The sequence below is a fragment of the Rhipicephalus microplus genome, chromosome 5, assembly GCF_043290135.1.
Source record: "Rhipicephalus microplus isolate Deutch F79 chromosome 5, USDA_Rmic, whole genome shotgun sequence".
NCBI classification, from domain to species: domain Eukaryota; kingdom Metazoa; phylum Arthropoda; class Arachnida; order Ixodida; family Ixodidae; genus Rhipicephalus; species Rhipicephalus microplus.
The window spans coordinates 15,040,949-15,056,718 of record NC_134704.1 but is presented as its reverse complement, the minus strand read 5'-3'; the positions used below and the strand labels follow the sequence as shown (position 1 = coordinate 15,056,718).

The 15,770-nt window shown below is 45.3% G+C and overlaps 1 protein-coding gene across 1 annotated transcript; it reads left to right on the top strand.

Annotated features, from left to right (window-relative positions):
- Positions 1-4,283: 4,283 nt before the first annotated feature.
- LOC119174960 (uncharacterized) lies at positions 4,284-14,482 on the top strand. The gene is made up of 4 exons (XM_037426107.2): positions 4,284-4,643; positions 7,907-10,203; positions 10,851-10,915; positions 11,609-14,482. The coding sequence occupies exons 2-4, from the start codon at positions 7,924-7,926 to the stop codon at positions 11,703-11,705; spliced, it is 2,442 nt and encodes an 813-aa protein (XP_037282004.2). The 5' UTR covers positions 4,284-4,643; positions 7,907-7,923; the 3' UTR covers positions 11,706-14,482.
- Positions 14,483-15,770: the final 1,288 nt, after the last annotated feature.

Sequence of the window (15,770 nt, the reverse complement as noted above, 5' to 3'; positions counted from 1 at the left end):
TCAATACTTTCCAGAACTTCAAGAAAAACCTAATTTTCCCACGCATTCTAAAACCAAGCAGACTGTTGTTGCGTTCGTTAAAAATACGGCTGAAAATGTCGTCCGGAAAAGAAATATTTATCCCGGTTCTCGGCCCACTAATAACGGTCTGCATGAATCTACCGGATGTGGCAGGCGCGACACAGAACCCGGAGCCATACGGTGTAACGAATGTGGTCACTTCCTAGAATACTGGCGGAGTGCATATGTATCTGCTGGCAACCTGAACGCAAATCGAGCGAGGTAAATTAGCAGCAGCCTATAACGTCATAAGACCCACCTTTCTGCTCTCCCTGTTCAACTCCGTAATCATGAGTTGCAATTCGTCCCCTGAGTTACTCAGCAATGCAATGTCATATGCGAAGCGCAGGTTACTAAGGTATTCTCCATTAACTGTTATCCCTAACTGCTCCCATTCTAGGCTTCTGAAAACCTCCTGTAAGCACGCGGTAAATATCATTGGGGAGATAGTGTCCCCCTGCCTTACACCCTTCTTGATTGGTATTCTCTTGCTTTCTTTATGAAGCACTATGGTAGCAGTTGACCCCCTGTAGATTTCTTCCAGAATGTTTATATATACTTCATCTACGCCCTGATTCCGCAGTGTCTGCATGACGGCTGATATTTCTACTGAATCAAACGTCTTCTCGTAATCTATGAAGGCTATGTATAGTGCTTGGTTATACTCGGAAACCTCGGAACGAAGCAGCGCTTCGAGATAGGTAATAGTCCACTTGAAGTTGTAAAAGACTATGTCTACTTAGGGCAGGTAATAACCGCAGAGCCGAACCACGAGATTGAAGTAACTAGAAGAATAAGAATGGGGTAAAGCACATTCGGCAAGCACTCTCAAATTATGGCAGGTAGATTGCCACTATCCCTCAAGAGGAAGGTATATAACAGCTGTATCTTGCCAGTACTTAGCTACGGAGCAGAAACCTGGAGACTTACAAAAAGGGTTCAGCTTAAATTGAGGACGACGCAGCGAGCAATGGAAAGAAAAATGGTAGGTGTAACCTTAAGAGACAAGAAGAGAGCAGAGTGGATTAGGGGACAAACGGGAGTTAAGGATATCATAGTTGAAATAAAGAAGAGGAAATGGACGTGGGCCGGGCATGTAGCGCGTAGACAGGATAACCGCTGGTCATTAAGGGTAACTAACTGGATTCCCAGAGAAGGGAAGCGGGTTAGGGGGAGACAGAAGGTTAGGTGGGCAGATGAGATTAAGAAGTTTGCGGGTATAAATTGGCAGCAGCAAGCACAGGACCGGGTTAACTGGCGGAACATGGGGGAGGCCTTTGTCCTGCAGTGGACGTAGTCAGGCTGATGATGATGATGATAACGTCAGAAGTTCACGTAGGCGGGCGAACATTCTCTGGGTTCAAGACATTGCACGAGGACGAGGGACGGGTTGAGAAACACGTTTCCTTTTTTTTTTTTGTCTCAACCCCTCCCTCGCTTTTATAAACTCATGTCTTTCACCGTAAGTTTGCACCATCTTTGCCAACTTTCCACTTGAATACATCCCCTGCCTGTCTCTCTTTTTTTGCTGTGTGTGTGAGTGTGTGCGTACTCGCATGCGTACGATTGCATTATCGACGCAAAATCAAAGCATTGAAGCTCGTAAAGCGTGCTTCACCGTGTGACGCACCTGCTTCAGGAAAAGCGTTATTTTTTTTTTTTTAGAAAACCACAAGTGTGGGTAGATAAAAAGTCACAACTTTGCCGCATATGCGAAGCAATGAATGCAATAGCAACAAAAAAAATGATCGAAACGTTCCCCGCATTGTTCACGCACAAATGACGCACGAAACGAACTTACAGGTACAGATGAACGCGAATAAGTGTCTCAGTTGTTGCTAACCCGTGTCTGAAAAACACGCCCTTTACGCAAACGAAGACTGTGCAGCGAGTGCAGTAACCTTTGTGCGCCCGGTAACTACAACAAAATCGTTCCGGTGAAAGTCCAAGGCGTACGATTCTCCCCACCGCGAGATAGGCGCGCGCACGCGCGAGCGTCCACCCAACCTCCATCCTCACGGGGCAAAGTACGCTTGGGAGATCAACGCATGAGCGCGCGTCGCCGCGTCGTAACGATCTGGTGGCGCGCGCTCATCGCGCCATCTCGCTGGTAATGCGGAAAACATGATAGTTTCTGCGAGATGGGAATCGCCAGCGGTAAGTGGTAGATACAAATAGCTTGCCGTTTCAACGTTTAAGGAGGTGCTCCTTCCTGGCTCAGTGGCTAACGCCACGCACTCATAATCAAGAGGTCGGACGCTCGATTCCGCACGCCTGAGTCCTGGAATATAATTGTGTTTCTTTCTTTTCATATATATATGCAGTGAATGACGGCGGTCCTCGACGTGGACGGCAAAATTCAGCCAAGAGCCTGTCGATATAATTACTAATATGTGTTGGGGAGATATATTCCTCGGTCTCATTTGTAATGTCGCCGTCTCGCTTAACGATCCTGATTCACTTTCTCTGATTTGTGAGCACAGTACTGACGGATTCATTGTTGACTGAAAAGCGTATTTTACCACGCGGTATGCGTGCCTGAGAAAAAGCTCCTCTTAGAGAGAAAACCCCGACAGATGGACGACAAATAGAGTAAACCGAACGAGAAATTTGCTGGTTTTCACTTGCAATGCGAACATCGTACCGTCATGCCAGGCTTCTTTCTTTATATGAAACATCGCTAATTTGTGAGCATGCATGCAACGTGCAGTGTCCTTTAGAATCTGTAAAGCGTGCTTCACTACACATTTTAAATACTCGAGAAAAAGCTTGCTTATAAAGCGTAACACGGGGTCGAAAAAAAGCGGATTCCTTCATGCACCGCGAATTTGTCGCCGCTTGCTAAGATACGAAGTGACTATCTAAACAACTATGAGCCGGAGATCATCGACGACCTTCTTCACTTTTTTTTTAGGATCTGAAAGAAGTATTGTCCTCGAAGAAATTTATCATATGACGAACTATTTTCATTGAAAATTTGTCGTAATGTCCAACCTCGATTAGAGCCACCAAATCAATCGTCCTAGCTGCGAAGAGCATATCTGTAAAGGCCTGACTACACGCACACGCACCCATTGCAACGTGTCAGCGCGGGGCTTTCTGACGCGGCGCCGTGCCCTGTGGTGGTGGTTGTGGTTAGAAGAGGAAGAAGGGCGCCTGAATTCTGCAGCTTGGTAGGGCCGTTACACGCGCTTCCCGCACAGCCGCAACGCACGTGCCGGAACCCCTACCCCACGGAAGCGGGGGACAAATAAGCCAATCGGCGACGCTCCGTCACCCTCCGCAGCGTCGCCAATCGGCTTATTTGTCCCCCGCTTGCGTGGGGTAAGGGTCCCGGCACGTGCGTTGCGGCTGTGCGGGAAGCGCGTGGAACAGCCCGTAGGAGTGTGGCAGCTTGGGCTAGTTGGTATGGTATGACGATAGTTACAGCGCGAGAACAAAACGACGACACAGGTGTCTTTCGTGTCCTTCTTGTCTCTGTGTCGTCGTTTTGTTCTCGCGCTGTGACTGTCGTCAAGCCCGTAGGGAGCACGGCGCAGCACAGAGAGGGCGCGTAACTACAGGAAGCTGCTCGCCCACTCTCTCTATAAAGAAAGGGCGCAGCACCACGTCAAAATTCCACGCGCTGCAACGGGGGCGGGTCTGAAGAGGGGAAAAAAACCGTATTCGTCCGCTGCTGGTAGGGTTGCGAGTCACCAACTACCGTACTAGTAATTTAAAGCAAACGTACCAACGGTTTTATTACACTGTTAGGTTAAACCAGTTCAATAACCAGAGATTATTGGAAACATCATAGTACCAAGGTTCTTCTATATATAGCGGTCATCTCAAATTAATTAACGCACGCACACTTGGAACACAATAGTAAGAGATCTTGCATACTCCCCCCGCACGAATTGTGTCGACACGGCCGAGAATCGAACCCACGCCGTAGATCTCGGCAGCAGATGATCACACTCAGCGAGTCAACACAGCGCGTAAAAACAGTGATCTTGCGATAACTATTTGTGCCTCGGAATACAGCTAATACATCAAACATTGTAAGTGCAACAATTGAGAATCAGAACCTATAGGTAGTGCAATTTTCTTGCAAGTTCGTGGTGCCGAGACCAGGCGTTTCTTTATGGAGTGTCCGCTTAGCGCCACAAAAGTCAAAAGAAAAGCCCGAATCACCGCGTCGAGCCGCCGCATCGTGCAGTGTGTTTGGTAAGCCTCAAAATAGCGATGCGACCAAACTTCTGCGCATCGTCTATTCTCACTGTCAATAACCGAGGTTCTTAGAAGCTTACGTCAATGGGCCGAACCATAATCCCTTTCCTGGCTGCCACAGCAAACAAGAGAGTATTTCTGGCACGGTCAAGTGACAATGCACGAACTGCTGCACTGGACGGGCGAAGTTTCATTCTTGGCTTTTTGGATGGAACGCTTACTTAAGCCGCGCGTGCAAGCGGAGATAAGTCTGCGCCTAAAATCCAGAGACGTGTGCTTCGCGCACGGAGCACCGGTATAAAAGCGCGCGTCTTCTGTCCTTGCGCGTTGCAATCGGCACTCTCCGTTCCGACGGCATCTTCTCCTGCGGAAATGTGAGTCCTGCCTCTATCATCCGCTGTATAAGTTTGCGTTGCTAAACTTTAGTTCACTATGTATGATAACTATGTATGAGAAGTATGAGAACTGGTGGCGCTAACACATGTAACGCTTGTTAACACCCAAACAAGAACCACACATGTCGAATTGCCCGTAAATTATACATTTTTTGTGCGGCGCCAAGAGAGAGCTTTTTCTTAAAGTTATTATTGCCATCAGTACAAATTCGGCGAAGAATCGCGAAGTAACTGACCCTGCGATTGTCATAAATGGTGAAATGTTCATTCAGCTGAAACTATTAGGATGATGATGAATCAATATTTATTGGGCCCAACACTGTTGGTAGTGCGCGCAGGGACCAAACAGGGGCGGTTGCGGGAACCGTGTGTGTCCAGCAGCTCCTGGCCCCTGTCCGTCAGTGCACGCCGAGTCGGTAGGGCGGGGCTGGATAGCAAGGTCTCCCATCCTTCAAGGAAGCTACAGAGAAATCCCACAAGGATTCCTCATAAGCAAATCTACCCAGTGAAAAATTTTGTCTGACCACATCGTAGTTTTGGGACGTTAAACCCCAGGTATTATTTTTATTAGAAAGCTTTGTCCCGGCTTGGGGATCAAAACAGGAACCAACGCGCTTTTCTGTAACGGATATGCGTGGTAGAGGGTACGATTTGTGTGTGTCTGTGTGTGCGTGTGTGTGTGTTTAGCTTCGAAGCTTTCTACTTACTGAACATAAATAAAGACGCGATATGGTTGGGTGCCCTAGCCCTTCCTGGAGTCCGCTGCTGCGTGCGCAGAAGAGCCCGCAGTAGGCTCTATCGGCAAGCCATTCTTTCCACTGCTGTCTATTCCCCATAAGCGAATGTTCGTGTATTCTAAGAAGCACGCTCAAGTCGATGCACAGATGAATTGCACTAACGTCGCTGAAACAGCCACGTTGGAGCACGAACATGGTGAAACGAAAACTTTGTGGTGCCACGGATGTTTATATCGCATGCGATTCCTTCGTTACAAGGCAATTTTCGAATAGAGGTTCCAATCGTTTAGAGGCCCCAGGAAAATAGCGGCGAGGCCATTGCGCGTGCGCAAGACCCAAAGAGCTAAGGGGTTTTTAACGCGATATCGTTAAAGAGCTCGTATCACAGAAATTCCTGCGTCGGCGTCAGTGTCGTAGGTTGTGAGCAAAAAATCATCTTACACGTGACCGAAAAAATGAGAACGATGCAAATAAAAGAATATAATTTATAAAAAAATCCTGGAGCAGATTGGGAACCGACCCAGGGTAGTTTGGGTTCAAATGGAGATGAAACCCGGGTTGTTAGCGAGGCAAGCCGAACGATGAAAAAAAAAAAAAAAAACTTCCTCTGCTTGGAAATGTAGTGAAAGTAAAGCTTTTACGCTTCACAAACACACGCGTCCTATATGCATGCTTCACAAAGCAACATAAAATAGTGCAGTAATAATGTGTGGTACAAGCGTCCATGGCCGACGGGCCTCAGAATATGTAATTATCATAACGCCTCCGTGGCCGGTGCCCCACTACAAAAGGCCCACACGCTACTGCGCCTATTCCCGGCCACGTAGTGGGTGCATAGCAAATTCGAAAAGGTTCCATGCACTGTTTGAAGCACGCACTAGGAACAGGATGTCGCTATCGCGATCAATTCCCAAAGGCGAATTCTTTGGGGTCCACTAACTTTTGGTTTTGCGTTGGGGACGCTATTTCTGGAATATAGCGGGAGTCCCAAAGCGTGACCCAAAAGATTTGAGTACGACGAAACATGAAGGCATCCACGGCTCTCAACCAAGACCTAGAAAAGCCAAAGCTTCCCAGGCCCTATTTAAAAACTCTCAGCTCCTCCTTAACTCAGAGCAAGCACACGCATGGGGTTTTGGGGCCCTTATTCGAAAACTTCCTATTCATATTGCAGAGAGGCCCGATAACAATACAGCGACGTCGTTGTTACACTGAATCAGGTTAATCGCCGCGTAATTATACTGCATTGACGACACCTAAGCCGCCATGCTGGAGCCACGTTGTGCATCCATGACGTCATACCTGCGAGCTTTCTCGACTGGATCAGGATTTGACCATTCGCAAAAATTCACCTTGGGGAATTGATCTGTAATCGCCTTCACTTCACTAAAATATTAGTCCTCAAATTTACGCCGCTTAAAACTGCCGCCTCTTCCATTGTGGGCAAGCGCGAAAAAAAAAAGGGGGGAAGCGTTTTAGAGAGAGATAAGATAGCAATGAACGCTCGTCTTCATAGCCAAGCGGTAACTATCTGACAGCTTACCGCGGAGAGTTTATCACCGAAAGCAGTAAAAGACAAGCTAACAAAGTCTGTGGGCACTTACAGCTAACATGCAGGCTACTGCTACATTACACCTTATTGACACAATACCTAGAATACCTATTCTAGACACTGTTAGAAGCGAAACTCCTTACGCCGAGGGTCGTATGTCCCGTGTCGTCGTCGTAATGGCCACTTTTCAAGGTCATAAAACTGCATTGCATGTCAATAAAAACAGTGTTACAATATATCCACGGAGGGAATGATGAGTGGGGCGAAGCGTCCACCAGTCCGTCCTTGCATCCGGACGGACGCTTAATTTGCCCCATTCATCATTCACTCCGTGGATAGGCTGTGATTATTTATTGGCACGCCCCGAGCGCTGCCCTAATTTTTCCTTCATACTTCAATGGAGCGCACAAATGTACGCATGTTATTGGTTTTAAAAGAGCAATAAATTAAGCAATAAAAAAGTGACATAGTTATTGCTTCAGTACACTTTGCACCTTAAATGCAACAAAAAGATTGTAGCCACACAGCGAAGCGGTGACAGCGATACGAATCATGTTCCCAAAGGTAAACACTAAGTTCACTTTGTGTCTGCATGCTGTCACAATGCTGCTCGGCAGTGCACGTGACCTCCAGCACAATTAAAGCGCGCGACAGCAAGCTTCGCAGGCACCAGCCTTCTCGTACTAACTGTCGCACCCGCGCGGAACCGGCCCTCACCTTTCAGAAAATGTGACCTCGAACAGTTACTACCCGAGTAAAATGACATGCCCGTTTGTCCAGCAACTGTAGCATATGCGGTAACCAAACCACTAAGGTCGTGATTAACCAAACAAAAATGTACGTGTTGTGGAGTTGGTCACGCAAGCACAGAAACTTGTTTTCGGTGTTTTTATTATGGTGCTGGTCATGTGCGAAAAACAGAAATCTGATACTGAAAATTGTGGCCGTTTCAGACGGGCTCTAACTCTGAATGCTGACGCCGGTGTGGTTCATCCTGGTGGCGATCGCCATTCCGTGTCAGGCGTACCTGGACGACCGGGTGCTCCTTGACCAGCACTGGACGGGATTCAGCCCCACGGTCGACAGCGTGGGGCGAGAAGACTTCAAGGCGTCCGTGCAGGATCGCCGACACGCACTCGCACGACAAATCGACAACGAACCCGACAAACGCTCAGCAGGCCGAGACCTGCGCAGGGCCGAGACCAAACGGCTGATGGTGCAGCCCACGCGCTCGACCCGAGTAAGGGACGGGGAGATCCTTCACTTTTGCAGCGACAGCGCGAGAAAGCCCGATATTGCGGAGCGAAGCGTCCGCCGCGTTTTATCGAATCTCGAAAGGGTAGGCAAACGAGAAAGGCTCGATGAAGCAACAGTGCGTGTGAGCCGCACAGAGAGAGACACCCAGAGAATGTTGGATCTGCGCAGGCAAGAACGTGAAACAAAGCGTACACTTTCTTCCACAAATGGCAAGGGCTCTTACAGGAGGGAGGACGAGCGGCGAAGACATACTGCAGACGTGCCAACGTGGGTGAAGGAAGACTCGAGAAGAACGGTGAGGCCTACCGATCATGATATACTTAGTTCGGCCTACCGAGAAAAGATTAGTCGCACGATGCACTACGACGATGGCGCATCTGTCATTCGTCAGAATGCAGTATCAGTAGAACGCACCGAACGTCAGACACCGATTGACCGGCGGGCGTCGACCTTCGAACCGGTATCAAGGCTCACTGAAACTAGAGCTCAAGGCCGCGAGTTAGACACAATGTTTAGAGCCAGTCACAGGGAAGAGGAGGTCAACCACGCATCAAGGGTTGGCACTGTGCGTGAACACTCAAGACGCCAAGTAAATGATCAAGTTAGCCGCAACCACCGCACTCGAGACGCCACATACCAAAGCCGCCAAATCGTGGACCAGCGTAACGATCGGCATGGTATCGCGAAAAAAGCCTCTTTCCGATCAAAAACCCAGTCTTCCAGAAACATATTTACAGAGCATCATAAGATGGCTCAACAGAGACGCAGAATGACACTGCGACTACAAATAAACTCTGAAAGGGTCAGGGTAGACAGTCGCACTCGCAACGAAAGGATGGTAAGTAGATTATCTAGGCTTCCCATGCATGAGATAATGTCCTCTAGAACGACATCAACTGTACAAACACAGAATAACAGAGAAGGAAGAGACCAGGCCCAAAGTGTGCGGCGTGATAAACTTACTGAAAGAACAAGTGGATCTATTCCATCTCTACATGACATCAACCATCGTCAAGTAAGACGTACTGGCATGAACAAACAAAATGGTATCAGAGCTTCGAATGAGCGCACATCAGTTCGCATTGTAGCTGAACGCACAGTGCCAAACCTGTCAGATAAACACCAACAAAGGCACAACCGTAGCTTTAGGCAACATGACTCCAGGATCAATGTACGATCAATGGACAACAGTGAAAAACGCAACAGTTACATTCTGAACAAAAGGCATTCAGAACAGCAAATGAGAGTGCAAAGTGTCAGTGCGGTTCGCAGGCGGCTGGGTGTTGATAATGCAAGGTCCAACTGGATCAACACAAGGCAGACATCATTTCAAGTGTACCGCACCAGGTGCCAAACGCGTAATGACGAGGTTCCTATGCCAGTGGGCTTTCCAGCAAGGTTCGCTAAGCGAAGCGTTAACGAAATGGTCTTGGAACAAAGCATCACTGCAGAAAGGAGGAAAAGGACACCTGCAAGTGGCACGCATTTTAAGTATTCAGAGCGTGTGGAGAGGTGCCAAAAGTATCATCACTACAGCAGCGATGATCAAATGCGCTCTGTTGAATCTCTTCGTAAAAGAGCTGCAGTGGAAACAAGACGAACCTCAGATGAAGACTGGCTAGCATTTGCGAGAATGCGGAATGCTAGACATGTTCGTGAGAACATCAATTATGAGAGATCACAAAGGTCTGCAAGTGTGCACAGCTGTCTAAAGATGAGCACAAATGAGACTATTTCTGTCACAACGAGGTCAATACAAAACAGCAGGGAAGCAGGTGATATTTACCAAAACAGTCCAGAATATGCGCAGTCATCTCGCACCAGAACCAAGCGATACAGTTTCGAACAAAGGCAAATTAACAAGAGGGACACTCATCATGCTGTATCCAATAGTCGCCATGACGCGACTACCACACGAAATCTCCTAAAAACAGCTCCCCATTCACCAAGAAGAATGTTCCAGACTGTTCATCAGGCAGACTTTAGTGAATGGGTAATTTCTCTATAGTATTATTTTGTTTTCTTATCCATATTATTTTGTTAGGGGGCTAGTCAAATGCATATAGAATCCTGGCAGTGTTGAAAACTAGTGGAACTCAGTTACCGAGGAATGAATGTGCATGCATGAAACATTACTTTGCATTGCTGTATAGTCTAGTGAATCAGTGTCTTTCTTTTAGTGGGCATATTTTACTGGGTATATTGCCTGAAATAAAAAGTTCTACTTTAGGAATCAGTCCGATAGGGGCGATTGCAGCAATATAATAAACTGACATTTGTGTATGTCATTTAAGCAATGAAATCAATTAGATTACAATATCTTAACAGCAAGGTTTACTATGAAGAGTTTTAAAACAGGGGTCTTTAACCAGAATTGTTAGCCAAGCTTGGCCTTAGTTCAACACTTTTAAGATGTATCCCAACACAGATAATTAAAACTAGTGATTTTTAATTATATTATTCATGAGGAAATTTCAATTTGTTGTTAAAGTAATAGCATCTTCAACTAATTTGTCTAAAAAAGAAGAAATCGCACTAACAGGTTTTATGCATTTCTTTCATTTTATCTGCTTGAAATAAGAAACAAGGTATGAACATGTATTTCCAACTACAGTGTATCAAACAATGTTTTTGTTACAGGAAGAACTGAAGTACCGTGAAAAACGTCAGGAAAGCCCACTGTTTTGGAATGAGCTTGCCTCAAGGTAAGTCGTTGCATTTTTTGTTATGATCGAGTATAATGTATAGTAACATTATGCCAAAAGGCACTTCAAGCAGTCAGAAAGATTTGAATAATACCATTTTTAATGCAGCAGTGGGAATTATGAGCTGTAGGCTTAAAGCCAAACGAGACAGTCCTTTTGTCTTTGTTGTGCCCATGCAAAGGAGCTTGGCGACATTCGATCCCCCCAATGAGCAAATTTAGGCACCATGATCCACGGAAGCATGAAAGGTGCAATGGCAAAGAGTGGAAGACAAAGAAGGCACTGAACTAGAAACTGCTAGTTTATTGCAAGATGAGAGATGTATATTTATGTGCTTTCATATGCTAGTTCAATGCCATGCCTGTCATTTGCAATCTGTCTTGTGCTGTGTGTAATCATGCATGCTAACTTTTTTCTGATTTGTTCTTATAGCTGCTGTTTTAATAGCAACTGATTTGCACAAGAAATTTATTAAGCCTTAACTTAAGGAACAAGGGCATGCGAGAACATGGTCCAACTTTACCTAAAGAGCTGCCGTTTTTTTGGGAAAGAATAGGACAATATTGGGGACAATACTGCCAAAAAAAAAAAAGTCAGCCAACATAAACTGGTAGGAAGGACGAGTTTGCCATTGCTTCTACATTTTGCTTTCCTGCTAGCGGCCTCACTAAAGACGTTGTACACGTGTGCCAGCTATTTCAGGACAAGTGGCAATCTGCTTGAGACAGTCCTAACCGTTGGCGTGGTGGCGTGGATGACCATGTCGCCAAAAAGGAAGCTCATCAATTGATCAAGTCAAACATATCTACATTCCTCACAAGCCTTTGGGATTCTCCTGTCACACTTCCTGCTTTTTCGTGACCCAACACCACAGATTGCTTCTCTTATAATGATTTGGTCGGCAATGTTAAGCGTAGCTACGGAGCTCTATGTGTAGCGAAAAAGATGCAAATTATTTTTGACAACTAATGGCAGCAGCATCACAGCGGCCGTTCTAAATAAGGCATCTAGTACACAGTTGAAGTTGGGTTCTTACGTTCTATGAAGTGCAGTAGGTGTGGTGTTCCTGCATATCTACAACAATGTAACTGCTAATTGCACGCTGTACATGATATAGACATGGCATATTAAACAAAGCTACTGCATAGTTTTCAATGAGGCATTGTGATGCCCTCATCTTATTTCATTCTTATAAGAATAAGTATACTGTAACCAACAATCCCTAACATTACTGGCACCAATATTACACAATCGGAGGCTGCTCACTCGTCACTTAAAGTCTGTGATGGCTTTGTAAATAACTATTCCTTCAAAACTAATTAATTTTGAAGTTTTATTATAATTAAATGATAGCATCTGTCCTACTTAGCTTCACTAGTGCTTTTTTATTTCACACTTAACAGTGAAAACGTCTTTAGCTGAACCAAAAAACTGCTTCACAATTTTATTATTGAGTTAAGGGGCCATGACATGACTCCCACCAAATTGCAGCTTTCAGCAAGAAATAACTGTAGAGGCCCTATTGTGACTGTCCATATATAAAAATGGACCGTAAAAGAATTAACTGCAAACAGCGGCAAAAGGGAGAGTTGGGTCAGTTGGTTTGCGATCAATATGAATGCGAACGGTGTATGCGTTTTAATGTGAACTGTAAAACAATATTTCATTGCAAAATGAGCCCTAGAAGTTGCCAGCTGTAAACCCCGTGCACAACGGGTGACCGTCATTTTGCCATGGTGTACGTGACGTCATGTGCTTCATGTAGTGGCACCGTCACCTTCTATTCAAGTTTCAAACGCTGCAAGTCGTGCTATTTTCAGAGCCAAACTTAAGATAGCTGTAATAGCTTGGTTGTACCTGTGACTGACCATGAAACAAAATCATTGGCTAAAATACACATGCTTGCAAAGCATTACGGCTCGCGAGTTTGCCAGTGTTGTTAGACTCTGAGGACGCTTGTGCATTTATGAAAATGCTCATTATAGATTAGGTTTCCCACCAAATGTGCTGAAACTTAGCCAGCTTACTCGCAAACAAGTGAGGATTAAGCCACATAACCGAGATCGTGAGCAAAAATTGGGTGTCATGGCCCCTTAAACAAGTAATGCCTGCTTGCTCCTGTCGAACCAACATTGGCCTAGCTTGCCAGCACAAAGTGCTCCACACTTACACAATGTACATGGCCACACAATACGCAAAATGTTATGCGCCAGCAATAGGCGCGTGGAATGGGGGGAGGGGGTAAAGTCTGCCCCCCACACATTGACTTAATGCGGAGCGGCGGCACTGCGACGAACCTTTGACCCCATGACGGCGAACCCCGCGCACGCTATGAATGTGCATATACCATAGTAGAGTATAAGCCCAAAGCTGCTACTACAGCCAAGTGCTCACATATGTGAGCCCTTCCTGCCTATTCCCATACATTCCCTCGCCTTCGCTAGTTCCAGAACCTAATAACATATGTGTGACGAATGCATCCCTCTCACTATATGGGTGTTGAGTATTCCTCCATGTACTCTCAAATAACTGGGCATAGACAAATTCAACCTGCTTAGAACACCATCCCACCATATGTAAACACACTAAAACCTACCGATATAATTTCCTCGCTAATTATTCCCACGTGAAATGCCCTTGCAATGCAGTCAGCCAATACGATTTCACTTTCTTTTCATGCACATATGCTAAGTTACAGAGAAAAGGTGTACTCCATTAAATTACTTTTTGTATGAGTGTGCGAAGGCATTGAAATGCTAGCTTCTCAACATCATGCCTGGTTCAGGGACCAAATCTTTATTATTATGACTTTTAATATGTAATGATACTCACTTCTAAACATAGCAAAAGAGACGCAGTTTTTCATAAATTATTAAGGAGAAAATATGGCATTGTTACAATGCCAGAATACAAAAAATATTTTAAAAAAAAGTGAAGAAGTAAAAATTTCACATTATAGAAGTAGAATGGCCTATGCATCACTGATTTACACTTTGTTAGTTCATGCATGTTGGTGACTTAAGGCCTGTGATTTTCCAATATTGTCAAAAGTTTTCAAACACGACTATACATCATACTGGCAGATATTGCATACCATCGACCCGACTTCTATGAAATTCTGTTCCATGTCAAACTGAAGGAGGAGGGGTTACAAACAAGCAAACGACACAGCGACCATCTGTCACATTGAGTGAAGGCATTACAGAAGCAAAACATTGCCAAATGATATTCTAACATACAATTGCGTAACAAAATTTTTTTAGGAGATAGTATTGCAAAGTGGCATGCTTTAAATGCACAATAAAAACATACTATATTCCCTAAAATCAATCAGCATGTCTCTCTGAATTACCTAGTTAGATAAACATCTACTAAAGGGCATTTCAACTTTTTTAAAACTAAAATATGCCTACAGTTTCCAACAAAATATTAAAACCATCAGTTGCTAGCTTTCACCACGATATTGCCGACCACTTACAATAGAATGTTCTGTCACCTACTGTTATATGCTCTTTAAAAATGCTTGACCCCAGAATGTTCAAATAAATATGTTGTTGCATTGCATAATTTGTCTAGTCATTTTTTGTTCGATCAAAATTGTTCGTGGTTCTTACAAACTCTAAGCTTTTTTCATCATCTCGAAGGAAATTCCTCCCCGGGCTTCCAAAATTAACACCTTCACGAGGAATGCCTTCGTCAGCCGTCCAGTTGGTGTTGTTTGGTGGACAGCAAAGCCTCAGAGGCAGCTGTTGAATCGCGGAGGCTGTGGCTTCGCAACCTGGAGGTGCCAAAAAAAGTCGCAGCTTTGCCGCAAGGGCGAAGCAATGAATGCGATAGCAACGAATTGGAAGGTGACGCGAAGAATGACAAGCAGATCGAAACGTGCCCCGCATTTCTCACGCACAAATTACGCACGAAACATACTCACAGGTACAGAAGAACGTGAGTAAGCATCTCAGTTGTTACTTGGCTGTGTCTGAAAAGCACGCCCTTTTTTCAAACGGAGACTGTGCAACGAGTGCAGTGACCTTTGTGCGCCCAGCAAATACAACAGAATCGTTTTCAGCTAAAGCCCGAGGCATACGATTGTCCCCACCGCAAGATAAGCGAGCGCACACGTGAGCGTCCCTTCTCCCCGGTGCAAAGTATGCATGGAAGATGAGAGTGTGCGCCGCCGCGTCGTGACAATCTGGTGACGCGCGCTCATAGCACCACCTTGTTGGTAATGCTGAAAACACAATAGTTCCGCCGAGATGCCCATCGCCAGCGGTAAGTGGTAGATATAAATAGCTTGCCGTTCTGTTGAAAGAGGTGCTCCTTCGTGGCCCAGCGGCTAACCCCTCGCACTCACCGTTCAGAGATTGGATGTTCGATTCCACGTGCCAGAGTCTTTTTCTGCATTAATTTTCATCCTTGTGTTTTTATTATATAGATACGCCCACGTGGATGCCGGAAGTCAATTCCAGCCGAGAGTGTCCATATAATTGCTATTACAAAAAAAAAAACTCAGCACAGCCACCTTGTATATCCCCAGGAAGAGAGAGAAAAAAAAAGAGGCTTCGGAATCCTTATACCGCACTAAATACCACTGCTAACTTTCTAAAAAATTAAGTGTGTGGCATATACACAAGTAAATTTTATATATACTCTTGGGGAAATTCTCTAAGTTCTGGTTGCAGCCATTAATACACAAGTATATATGGTCATGATGGGGCGTAGTGAAAGGCCTTTCAATGTTCTACCTTTCATTCTTTGTTGGATTATGATTGCTGTACAGCCCTTAATTTCCCAGTATTTTGCAATCAGCAATACTCTTTGAAAAGCTATCCTAAAGAATGGCGTCCCCTTCCACTAG

Bases quoted from the DNA above. Each gene is read 5' to 3' on its own strand.
- LOC119174960 (XM_037426107.2), top strand. From the start codon at position 7,924: ATGCTGACGCCGGTGTGGTTCATCCTGGTGGCGATCGCCATTCCGTGT. The intron at 10,204-10,850 runs GTAATTTCTCTA...TTTTTGTTACAG, and splicing joins AGGCAGACTTTAGTGAATGG to GAAGAACTGAAGTACCGTGA. The intron at 10,916-11,608 runs GTAAGTCGTTGC...CACGTGTGCCAG, and splicing joins TGGAATGAGCTTGCCTCAAG to CTATTTCAGGACAAGTGGCA.